The sequence below is a fragment of the Mastigoproctus giganteus genome, chromosome 4 (assembly GCF_048544385.1).
Source record: "Mastigoproctus giganteus isolate SK-2022 chromosome 4, ASM4854438v1, whole genome shotgun sequence".
NCBI classification, from domain to species: Eukaryota; Metazoa; Arthropoda; class Arachnida; order Uropygi; family Thelyphonidae; genus Mastigoproctus; species Mastigoproctus giganteus.
Window position 1 is genome coordinate 94,302,996 of NC_143578.1, and position 19,972 is coordinate 94,322,967.

A 19,972-nucleotide genomic window follows, 5' to 3' on the forward strand; every position below is an offset into this window, starting at 1 on the left:
CCTGGGAAAAATAATAATGGAGTCACTAGTTAAAGATGCATTGCAGGATCATCTAGACAAGACTGTGGTACTAGTTCAGACAAAACATGGGTTTGTTAAGGGGAGGTCTCGTCTAACCAATTTGATTGACTGGATACTACAATGTTGTCAGAAAGATCATTAATACATGAGTTGGAAGAAAAATGGGATGCTAGCAGGTCAGCTTTATCCTTGACTGAAGTGACAACAGAACCATCTGGTTTTGACAGATGTGGGAGCAGAGATGGGCAAAAGTTGCAGCCAATAGCTTTGGCAAGAGACCAGAATGCTCAGCTACCATTAGGGCAAGAAGCAAGTTTTCTACTCTTAGCCTGTTCAAAATCTAGTTTGGACTGATTAATAACTGCTTTACAATTATTGAGAGCTTTGGTGTAGGCAGAAAATGAAACAAGCTAACTGCAACATGCAACATTGTCTTGAACAGCCTTAGCACATTTATTGGAAAATCAAGGTTTAGATAAAGGACGAGATTTTAAAGTGGAGTGAGGGATAAAGGATTCCATTCCTACAAGAATAATTTCACTGACAAGATCTGAGCAAACATTGACATCAGAAGTTTAGAAACAGTAATCCAACCAAGGAAAAAGAAGAAAAGAAATCTTGCAGGTCATCCCATTTTGCATTCTTGTAATGCCAAACACCACGAGGTTGGGAATAGCCATGAGATAAAGGCTCCATTGGAGAAGAGACAATCACCACGTTGTGATCTGAGGTGCCTAAAGGACCATTCACTTCGACTGTGAACTTGAAAGGGTTGTTTGTGAGAAAAAGATCAAGCATGTCGGCTGTATGGTTAGGATTGTCCGGTATCCTTGTAGGTAAATGAACAATCTGTGCAAGGTCATTAGTAATTGCAAAAGCCTCAGCATCTCGACCAGCTGGGTTGGTGTGACTAGAAAACAGAAGCCAGATGGAGTTGTGAACATTAAAATCACCAAGGAAAATTACCTTGCTGTTAGAATAGTTGGACTGGAGAAAGTCAAATTGCAAAGAGAGGAAGCCAAAGAGCTCCAAGTGATCAGTGAAGTTGGGAGAACGGTATAGACAACAGATGAATTTTACACAATGAGGTAGAGAGATTTTAAGCCAGAGAAGATCAAAGAGAGTAGATTCCAAATTGCCAAGTCTCTGACAAGGAATATCAGAACGGACATATGCACAAGTGCCACCTTTGAGGCAAAAGGAATCATACAGCAAATGATTTGGGCAACTGAAATGAGCAGTAGTTGAATCAACTGATAACAGATTCTGTCAGAAAAAGTACATGGGGTTTGGCAGACTGCATGTGTAAATGGACATCATTGACATTAGAATTGAGACCACATATATTTGTGAAATGAACTAGGAAGTATTTGAGAGGTTTAGATCTTTTTGCAGATAAGACAACTTATTGAATGTAATGTTTTAAGTTTAAAAAAAAATAAAATTTTAAAGTGTTTTACACCTTTTATTTTAAAAAAATACTAATTTTGCTAAGTATTACAAAAAAAAATTTTATTATATGTAAAATAGAAATATGGCTCTTACTCTCTCCCATTTTCCCATTTAAAAGACCTTATACATAAAATTATAGAACTGCACATGTGCCTGTATTTCTATGTATTATTTATATAAATATCATTAAAAAAATTTTTAAAAACTTAATATAAATTTGACACTATTACCTACTTCCGTTTTCAGGCTTTCAAAAATTTATTGAAAATTTGGCACCCTTCACAGCACGCGAAATTTGAACTTACATATACGTTGCTTCTCACAGAGTAGCACCCATTTTGAGAGAGTACCAGGTTTCATGTTGTTCTTATGTTGTAAAAACATTAATAAATCCTTTAAAAACAACTAGGGTAACATTGTAGATGTTTGTTGACCTAGTGAGAGAGGAAAAACTTGTAACTTGAAACACAGTGTCAGCACTGATCCAGCACCATGTCATTTTTCATGCAAAATTCAAATAGTTTAAAAAACTGTTGCAGGACACCTGACAGGTTCTTCCATCCAATTTCTATACAAAAATAATAAGAAAATCACTTCAGAAACTACTTCAGAAACCACTAAAAATATGACTATTTAAGAAAGTAGAAAAACTTTCAGAATTTCACTAAGTAACTGTTAACATGGGAACTTTATTTTCAAGGGACACCTGTGAGGTGGTCCACTACAACTGTCAGATTAAGGTCTTAACATGCGATCCGCATTTAATTAAATGCAGATAGCATTTTAACTCAGACAACAAATATATTGCAATGTCGGTTTAAAATGAGAAGAGATGTTTGTAGGACAAAGAAGAAAATGCTTGCTTACAGCCAGATAGCAATTAATTGTTGGAACAAACCTCCTTCTGGTGTTGTGGAGGTGGGTAGTTTGAAAAAAATTAGGGAAGAACTGGACAAATTAGTATAGGGGATGGACAGATAAGGTCAGTAGGCAGTTTTTTTTTTTTTTTGTTTGTTTGATGGCTGATGCTGTATAAGCTTACTTCATTGTATCATCTGTAACTACTAATATGGTAAAATCTGCCACAGATGTTATGGCCCCACTACTGATCAGCTCGGTCCAACACATTTTGACATTAATAATGTTGTCTCTGTACTCATCTTTTATAACTGCAATTGACATGGATGGTAAATTTTACTAATTTATTGATGGGTGGGCAGTAGTTTGGTTCACACTTCTACTCCAGTGGCAAGATAAGTTGGAGTTCATATCCTGTACATGATAAGATTAGTTGCTTTGAAAATAAATCTTTAGTGATATTGGTTTCCATATATTAAAGTTCTTTTCTTTAAATTCTTTTATTAATCTTTATTGCTTACTAAATTGTGTAAGAGAGAGAGAGAGAGAGAATTATCTCAGGATGGTATTACAGGTGACCACCGCTTAACGCTGATAATTCATTCCAGAAAAACAGAGCGCTAAGTGAATCCGTGCTAAGCGAGCACCGCATTCCCATAAGGTAACACATGTATTTGTGAGTTACGGTCGGTGCCATAGAATATTTCCTAATCAATAATAAACGGTAGTGAAAAGATGCACAACTGTCAGTCAAAATATGTAATATTTGTACATATAAAATATTCTACATACGTATATAATTATGTGGTAACTACTTACGTATCAAAATTAAACTTAAAATTCCAATCATGAATTTAATTGATCTAAATTGAATTAATTTAATTGATGAATTTAATCATGAAAAATGAGTCAATTTTGGGTTGTACTTTGGCCCTCTTCCTGGTAAACTAAAAGGGGTTTTAATTCTAAATCCCCCGCAGTGTTACCACCCAATAATAAAGTCAACCAATCCTTCACTACCTTGAAACCTGCCATGTTTTTTTCTTCTTTCAACATGAAACTTCTTTTAGGCATTAGTTTCCAAAAAAGTCATGCTTCATCCATGTTAAAAACTTGTTTGGAAAGTATAACACATAATACCCCTCTTCAATAATTTTAACAAGTTCTTTTTTGAAAGTTTCAGCTCCTTGATCTGCACTTACGGCTTCTCCCTGGATTTTAAATCTATTCAACCAGCCCTTACTAGTTTTAAATGGTTCCACATTTTTTTTTTTTAAGGTGAGTTTTCTTCAGATCATCATATAGGCTAATCTCTCTCTCGCTCTCTCTCTCTTTTTTTTATAATATTTAACTTAACTGAATTCTGCATTTGATATTATCTTCAATAAAATTAGTTAGTCTTTCCATTTCAATCCTAATAGCCAGCCTAGCCTTAATTGCTTGCAGTGGAACAGCTGTCTTTCCCAATGATAAAATTAATTCTTTATTTTTTATAATTGTTCTTACAGTTAAACTTGCCAGTCCTAAATTATGGCACACATCCGCTTGTCGTTTTGTTTGTTTGTATTTGGTTTTTAGGAGCATCAGCAACTAAGGCCATATTGCTCCGGGGATATGGCGGTGGTCATTCCATGACCTTTCCACATCCTCCATATTTGGTGGTCACGGGCTCGAACCCGATCTAATCAAGAAGCGTGTGCTACGCACTGCTGCTCCTGCCCACCTGGCTACGGAGGCGCCTCTGCTTGTCGTTGACCAGAATCAATTCGCTTCAAAACGTCTAATTTAATTTTCAAATTTAGTCTTTTTCTTACATTTGTAGTCTTCGTACTGCGTCCAGATGTTGTTGCTTTTTCATTCTTATCCACCATTATTAACTCTTTGAAAATGTAACTGCATTGGTTGCATTAATTATGATACACCGTTGGAGTAAACTGTTCGTTGCGCACAATGTCTAATGCTGTACTGAGTGATGACTAGACTTCAGATAAATGCACATAACACAAATATTACAAGCGATATACTTGATCATTTTTTAAAATGTTGATCTCGGAACTACGTAACAAGTCACTGTACTGCAATTAAATTAGTGTGCGAGAAAATTTCACTGAGCGTGAGAAAATTTCTCAAGTCGAAGTGGGAAACGTTTTAATGCTGTTTTGCTATTCATTTTCAAGCTATTAACTCCATCAAATGAAACGATTTCGTTAAATATGCCAAAAATGCAATCTGTAAAAGAGCATTATAGTCAGATACAGGTTATAATATAAGAACAGCATTATAGCAAACCACATTATAACGAGGGGGTGCTGTATGTGTATTTTGGTGAAAATTAAAAATCAGCAGAATAAAGTTTGACTTTTTTTTATGGCTAATGAACAATTATGGCAAACAGTTGCCCGATGTCTACTGCATTCATATTTATTAATGAAAATGGAAAAATTAGCATGATTTTTTTTAAAAATTCTGATTTTAACAAAGCTTTACTATTTCTTTTGCAATAAGAAGATGGAGAAAAATGTTACTGCAACAGTTTTCTCCTTCTTCTTATTGCAAAATGCAGCCCCATATAGAAAACAATATTATAAAATACATTACAAAAGTAAGACAAAAAAAGATGTCAACTGAGTCCAAAAGATGGATTCTTCATCATAAACCAGTAGAGTTGGCAGCTAAGCATCTGGTAGTGGCACTCAAAGAGAATAAGAAACAACAGACTTCTCCATTTAGACTTATTCAAAATACAAGACTAGGCAACTCACTGTGTTGTTGGTTTTTTAGGAGTATCATCGACTTAGACTGTATTGCTCTGTTATATATTATTGCTGCACAAGTTTGCATTCATGGGCTGATTTGCATGTTGTGTGAGCTGAAAACCATTAAAAATTCCAGTCATTAATGAGATTCAATCCAGATCTCTCTAAACAAACAATAGCCAACTATACTGTTGTGGATGACAGCTCATTGTGAAGGATTTCACAATAGGAAATGTACTAATGAACAGTTTTGCAAACTTAGTTTGCTTTATTTTTTATATTTACTGCATATATAAAAATAATGCTTTATAATGCAGCCCCATTGTTTACAAAAATTCTAAATTTAATTGGAAAGCAATACATTTACCAAGTTTTTTTGCGAAAATAGCAAAGCAAGCCAGATAAGGGATCAAAACAAGTAAAAAAAGATGGATTCTCTGTCATAAATCAAGAAAGCTAGCAGGTATTAATCACTTTAAAACAGTATGTTATGCCCTTAAGTACTATAAAAATAAAATATTTTAATTTTTTTAATACCTAAGAGCAAAATGCACAAAGTTTTGATAAAACTTTCTACTCATTGCTTTATAATTTTCAAAAAATGCGTCATAGTGAATATCAAGAACAATCATTTACACTGAATTTTTTTTTTTAAATAAATGTTTTTAGAATAACATGGTATTTTTACAATTCATCAAGGAAGTCTGAAAGGAAATCAAAAATTAATAAAATCTATTTGCTACCAGTTCTATAATTAACAAAAAAAAGAAAAAAAAAATTTATAATATGAAATAATAAAAAAATTATCGGTATTAAATTACAATGAATGGACAGAAATCATGGGATATCTACCTAGTACCGGGTATACCCACCTTTTGCCTGGATAAGGGCAGTCACACTGCGAGGCATGAGTCTACTAGTTCACAAAAGCATTCCATGGGTATTTTCCACCTATGCTTGCTGCACCGCTGTCCATAATTCCGTCATATTCCTGGGTGGAGGATCCAAAGCCCGAACGGACCTTTCCATAGCATCCCAAAGATGCTCCAGAGGGTTCATGTCCAAGAATGGGGAGGACATTCCATGTGGTAAAATCTGTGGAATGCTCTTCAAACCATGTTCTAGTCACCAGAGCTCTGTGGGTAGGTACATTGTCCTGCTGAAATAATTCATTGCCCTATTGGTGCATGGTAACCATGAAGGGATGCAGATTGTCTGCAAGGATGGACATGTAACCTGGACCATTCAGAGATCCATCTAGACTTACCATAGGTCCCAACGTGTGCCAGTTGAACTCCTTGGATGATTACCAACCATCCGCCTGCCTGAACAGTTCCTTGTTGACATGACGGGTGCACAGCTTCATGCAGTTTCTGCCAGATATGCACCCTCCTGTCCGCTCAAAATAACTGAAAACTGGACTCATCGGATCAGGAGACCCATCTCCAATCATCCAAGGTCCAGTGCCAATGTTCTTTCACCCAGCTGAGGCGTAGAGTCCTGTGTCGTGGTGTTAGCAATGGGACTCTGGTTGGTTGGTTGGCGGCTCCCATAACCTATTGCGACTAACAATTGCCTGATGGCCTTAATGGAGATGTTTCTGGCACCTGCCTCGAAGTTGACGGTCATTTGTGCCACTGTCACTCTCCGGTTGGCTGAAACAATGCGATACAGACATCGATGGCCACGTTCATCCACCACCTTTCTCTGCCCATGATGAGATGTTATTCCAGATACACTCTTGATACTGTTGAATAGGGACAATGCAATTTCTGTACCACCTCTGCAATAGAGTGACCCATGCATTGGACACCCACTATCATCCCTCTTTCAAAGTCTGTTAACTCACACTGTTTATCGATACTGATATCAAATTACCGCCTACATGAATGCAGTGTTACCCCAAGCAGTGGGTTTTTCCAATAGCATATACCCCAAGCGGTGGGTTTTTCCAATAGCATATACCCCAAGCGGTGGGTTTTTCCAATGTGAGTTAACAGACATTGCATTGCCCAGGAACCAGGTATCCCGTGAATTCTGTCCTTTCAGTTTATTTTATTCGGTACACAGTGTTATTTGGGGGGAAAAATGAGAACCTTCCCATATAGCTGATTATAAGCTACAAAAATGGAACTGGAAATTATTTATGGCTTTTGTATATTTATTTTAAACTTTCCTAGTCATTATTATTATAATTTATGTTTATATTATGTATAATGTACTGACAAGAATAAAATTTATAAATATTCATACAAAGTTGTGATACAAATTTCTAAAGGTTCAAATGTAAAAATATACTTGTATGATGAATTAGATTTTAAAAAAAAAAATGTTACAAAGAATAATATTTCAGAATTTCACTAGTATCATTAACCAGGATATTGAAAAAAAAAAAAAAAAAAGTGAAAAATATCCACATGGCCATGTAAAAAGCTTTTAAAATTGTGGGGTTTTCTGAGACAGTCCAAGAAATCGCTCATAAAATAAAAAGGGTAGTATCCAACAGAGGGTTAGTTTTATCTACACTATCCTCCAAAAAGTAACTAAACATGTCTGCTTTTACTGTCCATCCCAGATACAAAAGTGATTCAGACCAGTATATAAGGAAGACGCATGAACAACACAAGTTAATTGTACTTATCGTGACATACAGTGCCAAGCTGAATGATTTCAAGGGAGGTCTTACTGTCCAGATCCCACATTACTGTCTTGTTGATCTGTGTAATTTCTGACAACCTACACCATCCAAAGTTGACCACTAGTGATGTTATGTGAAAGCTGACCACTAGTGAAATTGAAGCATGGTGGTACCACTAGCATTTAGCAACATGTAGGAAGGCCACAGAAACTCACTCCTCATGACCAGGAGATAAGATGGTGGTCATGGTGGATAGCGTATTCATCCTTGCAAAACATCAATCAAGAGTTTAAGGCATCAACAGGGGTTGAAGTCGGTATCAATACACTATATACAGAGCTCCACAGCCTCAGTTTTCATGGTAGAGCAATGGTTTACCACAAAACTGGTAAATTATAATGAGTGCAACAAATCTTGCTAGACCCTATTCTGATCAGATGGGAGGGTGTGTGGGATGCCTGGAGAAAACCTGCTGTCGGAGTGTACTGTGCCAACAATGACATTAGCAGACGGGGTTACAGTGTGGTGCTGCTGCTCCTAAGGGTTATACCTAGGACCCTTTGGTAGTTGGGAAGAACCACAAAAGCTAATGCCTACCTTAACATTCTGGACAATTCCATGCTCCTTATGATGTGACAATTCTTTGGTACACACTGATATGGAATGGGGGCATATATGCTTCATGCCATACTGCCAGTGCTGTTTGAGAATGGACACCAATATACAAGATTTGAAATGGCCAGCACAGAGTCCCTATTTGAAGCTTAGGAAACCCCACTGAATGAAATAAAAACATTTCACATCAGTAGCTCAACTGGTCTCTCTTCTATAGAAGAAACGGAGGGTCCACTGAAGACTGTCGCTTGACATGACATTGAAGTTGAGTGGCGGTGGCATCAATGAGAAACTGACATGTGTTCAGATACTTTTAGGAGAGTAATGTACATCAATGAGAAACTGACATGTGTTCAGATACTTTTAGGAGAGTAATGTACAACATTCTTCAATGGGATTGGAGACCTTATCCATGAGTCATAGCCTTGTTGAGTGTACAAGAACCCATCTCTGATGGCAATACATTTCTGTATGCATGGAATGCATACATCTTTTTCATCACTATGCCGCTAACCGGCTAGCCAGGTGGGTAAAGTGCCTGCCTGGCAACCCAAAGGTCGCGGGTTTGAATCCCGCCTTGGGCTTGGATCAAAGTACTGCAAAAACCTTGGGAGGTGCACTATGGCCACAGAAGCCAATGCGCCAACAACTACCAAAAAAAAAAAAAAATCACTATGCCAAGTTTCAGGTTTGTTTGTTGTTATTTGGTTTTTAGGAGCATTAGCAACTAAGGCCATATTGCTCCAGGAATATGCGGTGGTCATTCCCTGACCTTTCCGCATCCTCCGTATTTGGTGGTGACGGGCTCGAACCCCGGTCTAATCAAGAAGCGTGTGCTACGCACTGCTGCTCCTTCCCACCTGGCTACGGAGGCGTGCAAGTTTCAGGTACAGTGTTGGAAAAGAGTCTCAGATTCTATTTGTTGTCATCTCTGAGACAACAAATAGAATCTGGGAACTCTACAATTATTCAAGTGTCCAACGCTACGCAAGGTGATGCTCTCTCTTTTTAGTGGGAACTTAAATGTTGGGGAAACTGGGAATATAATCCCAGAGAATATGTAATAAAGATAATGAAACTAGGAATATGTAATAAAGATAGATGGTTGTTCTTGTAGGATTTTGGTGCATTGGCAACTTAAACCATACTGGATTGTATGTATTATGTCTGTGCAAGTGTGTGTTCATGGGTTGATATGCATGTTGTGTGGGCTGGAATTTGAATCTAGACCTCTCCAAATGAGTGAGTACTGGTGAAACATGGAAGGGAAAGACAGATGGAAGCACAACTGGGGTATGTCTGCTTGGTAGCACAAAAATTGTCACTTACTTATTATATAAAGCAAAACCAAACCGAGGACTTGGTCATGAAATATAAAGCTATGCCACTGTCTCTAACACTGCCCCAGTCATGGGAGGAATTACACGAGAGCGATTAACTCTAGTTTTGGGGGGGGGGGCACTGCAAGTCTTATGAGGTGGAAATTTTTTCACCATGGTCTGCTCTAATAGGAATTTGTTCAGCAAAGATGGAACCGACTTTAAGTCTTTGCTAATGTCAGAGGAATTCGAGAGTGTGGTAGAGGATGGGGAGATTGAAGGAAACACTTGAAATGTATGTCAGTGCCAAAAACCAAAGATTACATCTGCAATTTTCTTGAGAGGCCTTGTAAGCAACCCCAAAATAGAACACACACATAGAAAGAAAAAGTGACATGTACAACTATCAAGGGTTACACATCACAGCAGGAAGGCCTATTTAAGTAACTATAAGGCATTTAATAGGATAGTAAAGTGTAAAATAAACAAAATTTAACTTGTCTATATAGTAATGAAAGGAGTGTCGTAAATAAAATATATTTTTTTTTTGTTTCTGATCAGCTCAACTAAAGCTGAGATTGTTGGGCTCACTGGGACATGGTGCAATCCTGAAATGGGGGGTTGGGAGAAAAAGTTTTAATATGGTGAATATAATGAAAAGGATATATTGTGCTCCTTACCTAAAACTGCCTGAAAGCAACCAGATCATTTATGGAGTCAGAGGAAACCCAGGTAGGCATCAGATCCATGTGCTGTGAGAAGACTAATGGTAAAGGAAAGTTGATCATGAGTCTGTTACAAGCCAAATGACTTGTTATGGGTGACTTTTAACTTGCCTCTCATAGACTGGAAATTTTAGATTGGCAATACTGGATCAGTTCCCTGAACTAACTGGATGGCTGTTATTTATACCAACACAGAGATTATACAAAGGGTGCTAATATCCTTTGCTGGTTCTCTTCAAGATTACATTAGATTAAGGTATTTCTTGAGATCTAACTGGGGTGACAAGTGTATGTTATTAGATATAAATACATTATGGAAAATGACTGAGAGAATTATTCTGGAACAAATATTTGTTCCAGTGGATAAGCATTGCAAAAAAAGGATGCCAAAATGAGGTGACAAGAGAGCTGACAAGCTTAACTAAGATAGGGGAGGGGATAGTTATATATCAGTGGCAACTAACCCTTTCCTGCAACACTGCATCCATTGGTATTTATCACATGAGTTGGATCCAGAAGCCACTCAAAGCAAATCAAATTTGAAAGAGGAAAAAAAAAAAATAGGTTGCAGACTACACGTCAAAAAAACACTAAAATATCCCACATGAAAACTTTTAAGGTCAAGCTTTTAAAAAGAATCATTCCCCCACTAATGTCAACTTCTGGTGCCACCTAATATTAAGGGGTTTTTTAATTAGCATAAAATATAAGGTGACACCTTATATTTTATGCTAATTAAAATGAAAATGTAAAAAATTGAAGTTAAATTTGAAACTAATGCTAACAGATGGTAAACAAAACCACAGAGACTCCATCACAATGAAACCTAGGTCATAACTTCCAACAAAAAAAAAGCAGAAGTTACTGTATTTATTACACCCCAGGGGCTCACATCTGGTGAATATGGGCATGGCATACTAATGTACCGGTAAGTTGTCGATTTTTTCGTTTTTTCCGTTTTAATTTCTGGAGGGTATCATACGGAAGTGTTCTACGCACTATATTGAGGTAAACTCCTCTTATTATTTTACTAATGTTAATTTGGTAACTAAATTATAGGATGCAGTCAAGGCAAATAGGATATCATCATTCTTCTCTTTCTTGGTGATACTTTATTTTTCCAAAATTGGAAGGCATTCCACTGACAAGCGCTGCAAGCGTCGCAGAGTGGCCACACCTGTATGGACTATCACATAAACAGATTTGTGTGTAAATTACATGAATATATGCAACAAAACCACTGATGGGTGCAGCAAGCAAAACCACTGAGGACTTTTACTCATATAAACCAAGGGTTGTTTCATAAGTTTCTAGCCTCTCATAGATGTCAGATGCATTTTTGGTACATATACATTTTTCACGCAATAATTTGAACCTTTACAAAAAAGCATGCAAAGTTAAAGTTCATAACTTACGACATTTTTTTTATGTCACTGAAGTTCAAGCCAACATAAATGAGAAAAACTGAATGCCAAGATGTAATAAAATATCTTTACAAAAAGAGGCTGTTAAGCAAGGATATTAATAAAGCCATCACTAATATTACGAGACTCTACCCCATCAAAATTGGATTGTTCAATTTAAACATGACAGAACCAGAAATGAACATGAACAGCACAGTGGACATCAATTGACAGCAACCACTCCAGAAAACATCATGACACAATTATGAATAATAGACAACTGTTAGAGAAAGAGGATATAAGCATCTCAATTAAATGTTTGCAACACATTGTCAAATGAACTGGGCATGACAAAAGTTTCTGCAATATGGGTCTGCCACCTCTTGACACCTGATCAGAAATGCATTCGATTCAAAGCAATTCACTGCTCATTATCAAGTAAATCCTGAAAACTTTCTAACCATATATAAAACTATAGATGAAACATGGCTTCATCACTACCAATCAGTGTAAAAACTGAAATTGAAACATTGGAAGGATGCTGATTTGCTACCTACAAAGAAGGCAAGATCATAGCATCTGTCTTCAAAAGGAACAATAATGGTAGGTTATCTTCTGAGGAAGAAACAATAAAATGACAATGCTATGTTAATTTGGTAATTAGATAGTATGAATCAGAGCTGTACTACTCAATATGTTCTACGTTGATAATAATATTAGTAAAATAATAAGAGGAGTTTACCTCAATATGGTGCGTAGAACACTTCCTTATGATACCCTCCAGAAATTAAAACGGAAAAAACGAAAAAAAAATCGACAACTTACTGGTACATTAGAGTAAAATATAAATAATTAAATAATCAATTTAACACAATTCAAATCAATTTAAAACAATTAAAAATCAAATTAAAACAATTAAAAGAATAACGAAAATATTCAAAACGATTTTCCTTCCTAATTGATTATTTAATTATTTATATTTTACTCTAATGTACCGGTAAGTTGTCGATTGTTTCGTTTTTTCCGTTTTAATTTCTGAAGGGTATCATACGGAAGTGTTCTACGCACTATATTGAGGTAAACTCCTCTTATTATTTTACTAATGTTAATTTGGTAACTAAATTATAGGATGCAGTCAAGGCAAATAGGCTAGGAAGCTGAGTAAAGGATCTTTGCTTTCACTAGGACAATGCCTATTCACACATTGGCTGTTTCAATGACTAAAATTCATCAGGCTGGTTGCTGTTGCCATATCCACCATACTAACTAACTATATCTAGCCCCACCTCTTCCAAAAACTAAAAACGAACTTGTCAGAATGGAAACTGGAGTAAGATGATGAAGTCATAGCAGTTGCACACTGCTTTTTTTTAAAAAAAAAATGGAGTCGTGCAGCACTGCCAGAAAAAGTGCCTTGAGTTACAAGGAAACTACATTGAAAAATAGTTAGACAATTCCTTTTACGCTAGGCTAGAAACTTATCAAACCCTCAAAAATTCAAAAATGAAGAAAGTAAATCAGATAGGCTTACAGGGCAAGCAGGCCATTGTGGGGCTCTGGGACAAAATATGTTGTGCAGCTTTTTGTTTAAAAAACAGTAAACTGCATTTAAGAATGGTTTATGCAAATTATAAGATTATAAATACAAATACAGATAAACATTATAAAGTAATAACACCTGAGAAATAATAACATACCAACTGTGCAGTACTACACTTTTTCATTCTCCACTACTCGGGGTAGTGGGGAATGAAAAAGACCTTGGGGTAATTGTGCAGTCAGAAATCAAGTTTTCTGAGCAGTGTAGACAAGCTGCAAGGGTAGCTCTTGGGGTCTTGTCAATGATATATAGGAATTTTGCTAGCAGGGATAAGGAGGTGATTATCACTTTGTATAAATTGGTGGTTAGGCCACACCATGAATATAGGTCTGAAGGCCTCATTTTAGGAAATGATGTTGAGCTACTAGAACGAGTACAGAAAAGGGCAACAAGACTGGTGATGGGAACGGGGGTGAGCGCTCTTACGAAGAAAGGCTAAAATTGTGCAAATTGCAGCATCTGGAGACTAGGCACTTGCGAGGTGATCTGATTGAAGTGTATAAAGCCTTGAATGGTTTTATCAAGCTCAATGCTGATGGGATTCTTCCTCTTGCTCAGATTCCACACCTGAGGGAGCATAAATTCAAATTGAGGAAAGACAGTTGTAGACCAGATGTGTGGAAATTTGCCTTTACCCAGTGGTTGATTTCTGGAACAAATTTCTATCTGTCGCTGTGGAAGTTGACAGCTTAAATAAATTCAAGGGTGAACTAGACAAACTTTTGGAGTGAATGGATGGGTGGAATAGGAAGAGTTTTTTTTTTTTTTTTTGGCTGATGCTATATAAGCTTGCTTTCTTGCATCATGTCTCTAATAATGCTAATGCTAAATCAGTTTCTTTGACAACTCATTTTCTGTAGGCATTGAGAGTTGCTGTTGCTATTCGTGCCTGTTTATTTTTTGCATTTTAACTTTTAAAAAAAACTTAATTCAACTAAAGTGACAGTTATCAGTGTTTATTTTGATACTTTATACTTAATATTAATACTTAAACTTTATTCTTAATGCAGTGGTCCCTCATTAACAATTAATGTATTTTGGCTTATGATGTGCCTCCTGTAGGATCCCATGCATTTGATTATGAAAGTTTCAATTACCAATCTCAGTAGAACAACATTCAGGACTCATTTTCGGGCATGGAAAGTACTTATAAGTCACTCAGTCTTCATTTTCATACAACCAGCATTAACAGTGGTAAGGCCAAATGATGTGGAAGTGGAACTTTTTTTTTTCATAAGTCAAAAATAAATTTTAAATATAATAATATAATTAAAATAAGCCAAAATCTCCATACCATTTCCACAAGGTAATCATCAAATTCTGCTTTAAACTTAGTCAGACTCACTGCTGCCACCATTTTGAATGAAATACAGAAAGGCCTTTCTGTACTCAAATGTTCAACAATCTGCTACCCATAAGGGAGATCCGACCTTGCTATTCCCTGGGATTTTATAATTGTCCTTCATGGTTTGTGTCTCACCCACACAAGGGAGAAGAGACCTTCCCCATTCATTTTATCTCCTCCTAATGCCCAGTTGCCAAACTTTGCCGTTCATACCAACTAAACCATTACATGTGCTTCACTTTGTCAGTGTCTTTTTTTTTGGTGCAATCTCCAGACCTGAATACAACATTCCAAATACAGTCCAACCACCACCTCGTAAAGAGGATGGATGTCCTACTAACCAAGTTCTTAGAAATCATAAACAGGACACCTTTCTAGCCACCTGTTTATACTGCATGGGAAAATCTGGTAAATTTTGAATAAGTGATGCCAGCCAAACACATTGCAAGTTAGTTAGCATTGCTGCAGCTACTTCCCACCTGTCCATCAATTTTTATTGGAGTTTTGTGTTTTCCTTTCACTTCGTTCTGCAAATTCTGGCTTTTTTTTTTTTTTTTTTAACCAAGGACATAAGAGGTTAATCTAGCTTTTAATATTTCTTTCTGCATGCAAGGAAAGTGTTAAATTTTCAAATAGCATGTGACTTTATTTTTTACACTGGAAATGTATTACATGTGAGGGCCAAACATGCTCCATTCTTGTCACAGGAACTTGCTCCCAATCAGTGAACACATGACAGACAAATTTTTGTCTGTAATGATGCTATATAAGCTTGCACATTGCGCTCGATGATAATGACCTTTCTGTATGTGCATTTCCTGAAATTAACAACCCAGAAATTAAAGTAATTCAAGCATCTTAGCATTCAATTCATCCATGGTATTAGAATGTTATCAATTAACCTTCTTTGTTTATAGCTATAATAAAATAACGAAATATATATAGGACAACTATTTTGACAAAATCATTCAAAAAATAAGCATTTTTTAAAAATAATTGTCCAATATCAGGGGCCAAAGGTAACTGCTGTTAACAATTCAAAATCGCTGTAATGACACACATACTCAGACAATAAAAATTCTTCTGCTACAAAAAACAAGGGAGACTGTTCTCTCCCTTTATAATAATATTGCAAAGCAAATGGCTGACACCTATTTGCTGAAGTTTAATTCCTTAATAGAGTCAGTGAATTTTATTCTGCCAATTACGGAACATTCCTGAAACACAAAAAAACGACAATTAAAACAAGCAGAAACTCAGCTCAAAATAACAGAAAATAATGAATGGGAATAACAGGCCTTTCAACCTGAAAAGAGAAATAGAGAGAGAGAGAGAGAGAATTTTCAAAACTACAGTGAACAGGCATATAAAATAATGTATGATAACTATAATGTGCAACTGGTATCATTTAAATTTAGTATGGATGCTAGGCCTCCATAGCCGAGTGGTCAAGAGCGGGAGTGCAGTAGCACACGCTCTTTGAGTAGACCGAGGTTCAAGCCCCTGACTGCTGAATACGATCGATCTGTCAACCCGCACTGGACCAGCGTGGCAGATTACGGTCCATTTCCCTCAGAATGAATTGTTGAGGAGGCTTCCATCCTGCAGTGGGTTGATAATGGCTGCACTTTACCTTTATGGATGCTAGGTACCACACACTATGGAAACTTTTATTAGTATATTAATAAAGGTTAAATAGGAATTAAATGGTTGCATACTTGGCATAATTTAACTACATAGAAAGATGAAAACTACAGGACATTAGTTGTCTGTTTTCACATACAGATGTAGTTATACGAAGTGCATAAACATTTAATTCTATTTAAATTTTATTCATCTCATTAACAAAGGTCTCCAGAGTAGGACTGTGTGGAACTCAGTATAATTACTAAATTTTAAATTAGACACTGTGTATTTTTTTTTTTTTTTTGGCCATTACATATCTTTTTTTATTTTCTTGTACATATTCAAGTGTTTTTTTTTTACTTATCACAGCAAACCTTTGTGGAACAGTGACATTTGCAACACACATCCAACAGCCACTGCACTTTTAAATAACAATATACAGTAACTCCTTGCTTAGCATGCTTTTACCTACTAATGTTATAATTAAGCAGATTTTTTAATAGGTTTGTTTTTCACATAATGCAAATATATTCATTATTATAATTTTTGTGTAATCGATGCAAGACTTCAAAGTACTGTTTGGTAATGTTTGTATATATATATATATATATGGCATGATAAACAGTGTATCCCCCTCTGTTATTCTCCTAGAATAATTATAAATCATATGCCTACTGCAAAAGTTTCATGATTTGTCTGCTTTTTAGAAAAATCAGAATTGGACCATCCAACTCTTTAGGATTGTGTCACCTGACAATTTATAATCATCCCATTCCTTTTAATTTTCCTCTACCACTAACTATGCAATTTATCTGATATACATTTCAGTCTAAACCACAAACAATACTACTCTGTTGGTATAAAAAGCTTTATAGCCTCTATTTCTACCCTGAAAGTATTCAGGGAAGAAATTGTAGAAGCTACCAAAGGTGGTTTTTAACAAAGCTACTGTTATTTTTACAAATGCCAAGTGGAATTTGTATTTGTTATACCAGCCGATCCTGCTGAAACAACTTTAAAATGTTAACCTTTGCAACAACAAAAATTTCCTTCCCTAGATGGTGATTATTTCTTTGAATAAATTCCATACCAGTATACTGAGCACTACCACCACGTAATAGTAGTGCTCATAGTATACCACCTAATGGTAGTGCTCACTTGTAGATTCTTAATACAAGCTGAATCACTGCTAATGGTCATGAATGTTACTCCCTCTTATGGCATCCACTAATACAGAAAATAGCTATTGAGTAAATCCAGAAATGTCCTATTATTTGGTAAGTGACAAATTCCAGTTATATAGAAAATGAAAATATCCATAAAAAGATAACTTGCAGACCCACTCTATTTGTCCGCAAGTATGTTCACTGTGCACAGTGCATCACTGTTTCCAATTAAACATTATATCTACTATATTCTTATTCATACTTATCTTTCAGTGTTGCATCAAGTCGGATTTTGAAACTATAACATGACACCTGATGCAAGTCTGAATTGCATGATATAAGCACAATGTAAGAATTCTTTCTGATGTGTGTGTGTGTGTGTGTGTGGGGATATATAAACAAGGTGGGGGGGAACAAAATTGTCAATACTTTGTGATGGGCAAGATTACATTACTAAAGTCTGTTCATCTGACCAGACCAAGGTCTTCTAATTATTTTACTTTTTGAATACAAAACAGTGACGCTTCTGAATGTGTCATAACTAGACATATTTTTTATTATATAACGAGAAAAATGAACACTACTGTTGTATAAGCTCTTCACAGCAGGAAGGCCAGGGGTTTGCTTACATGCAAGAGCAGATCTAAACTTCACGTTTGAGAGAAGGGTGCAAACAGCAAAGGAAACTTTATTAATGGCTATAGAACGTACAAATGCATGCTTTTGGAATAGTCAGGGTGAGGGATAATTATAACCACCCTCTGGTTCGCCCTTGAATTGGCGGCAATGTCATCAGTGTTTGGCAATCCCTTACCTGCCTCCTCCAAAGTGGCCAGTTAGGTTACTTACGCTGTGTCCTGCCCTACGCTCGACAATTTACTAAAATATAGAATGTTAAAAATTTATTACGTAAAATCCAGGAAGAACATGGGCAAAAAGCTCTCGAATCCAGTAAAAGCTTCTTGCCCTTACTGGATTCCCCAAACCTAATTGGTCCGTTTGCAGCCGTAAACAGATGAGTTAGGGAAAGTAGTGCCGCAATACCAACCGCTACAGCCCTGTCTAAAATAATAAAATATACATAACACTAAAAGCCATCATATTGGTGATTTCTTACTGATCTAGAAGTGGGTCTTCGTTGGAGTCACCTTCAAACCATTCCAGCTGAGAACTACTAGGACGTAAAGAAAGAGCCTTTAAACCAGTATTACATGCAAGAATATCTAGAATACTTTTACACTCTTTTACATCCCGAGGATTTAAAGAATTGAACTCGATTACAGCATAACGTACATATCGTCCACAACGAATAACAAGATATCGTGCTCCATGAATACTCTGCTGGAAAGGAATGACGTTATCACAGCTGTTTATTTTAAATACTGTTTTAAACCACAATGAAGGATGAAAGAGACATTCTCTCCAAGCTTTACAAACTAAAGATGCTCGTAACCTGTCTTTTAAAGACAATAAGGAAAAAATTTCAATAACAATAATACTCGGTAAACAGCTCCATCCTCGATTGCTGATAGTCGCCATTACTTGTGCGTACAAACTTTCTATTACGCGATATATTATGTACGTTCAGTGAGTCCTACACTTGCAAAATACAGCAACACGCTATTGGTACGCCAGTGGATCTCCTCATGCGCAGAAAGAGTTTGGTATATAATAAAAAAATAATAATAATAAACAAATAAATATAGAAAAGCTGCAATTAAATACCAGTGACCTTCCTTACATTATCAGCAGATATAGCAGTTTATTATTTTTTTTTTTAAAAATAGCATAACTCGTTGACTAGAATTAGTACGTATTAGAAAAATTTTTCAAGGAAATGAAGCTTAGGCAGCATTAGCCAAAAAAAAAAAAAAAAAACTTTATTTCAATCAATATCCATTTATTGCATAAAGTCAATACAGACAGCTTAAGCCACCAGACTACAGCGAAGTTGCATAAACACAGATTAAGCAACAGACGAAGCTCGAAACCGTCTCATAAAGACAATAAATCCCACCGAAATACATCCATAAAAACCCTTCCAATATACACGGACTCCAAGAAACTGCGCATTGCCCTACAGCAGTCATAAACAATGACAAGGGAAAACATAAAAACCATTAATTAAACAAAAATTTGTGAACAAATCAATTTCTAAAATAACGAATACAGTATGTACCAAAATTACAGATATATCCGATTGAATCTTGAAAATACACTACTTCAAAAAATGTAACTGAGTCTATTAATTTATGGCGTTAATGATATGTTGAATACAACTAATCATTATATGCATATAAAATGTGACATTAATTAAGTATAAATTTAGACTAATGCATAGTATGCCTTGGGATTGTAATTATGTCAGAGCAGATGAATAATCAGTTGTAATACAGGCAAATTCAGCTCACATGGAGCTGACAAACAATATGCTTGCCTAAAGATTCA

The 19,972-nt window shown here is 36.0% G+C and overlaps 1 protein-coding gene across 2 annotated transcripts in view; it reads right to left on the reverse strand.

The window, feature by feature from the left end:
- Positions 1–19,110, reverse strand: part of LOC150086921 (F-box only protein 33) — a 145,326-nt gene extending 126,216 nt beyond the window's left edge. For both annotated transcript variants that reach the window (XM_090371680.1, XM_090371681.1), the window contains exon 1: positions 18,642–19,110. In XM_090371680.1, coding sequence (XP_090227806.1) covers positions 18,642–19,063 — 422 coding nt within the window. In that variant the 5' untranslated portion in view covers positions 19,064–19,110. The remainder of the gene's footprint in view (positions 1–18,641) is intronic.
- Positions 19,111–19,972: the final 862 nt, after the last annotated feature.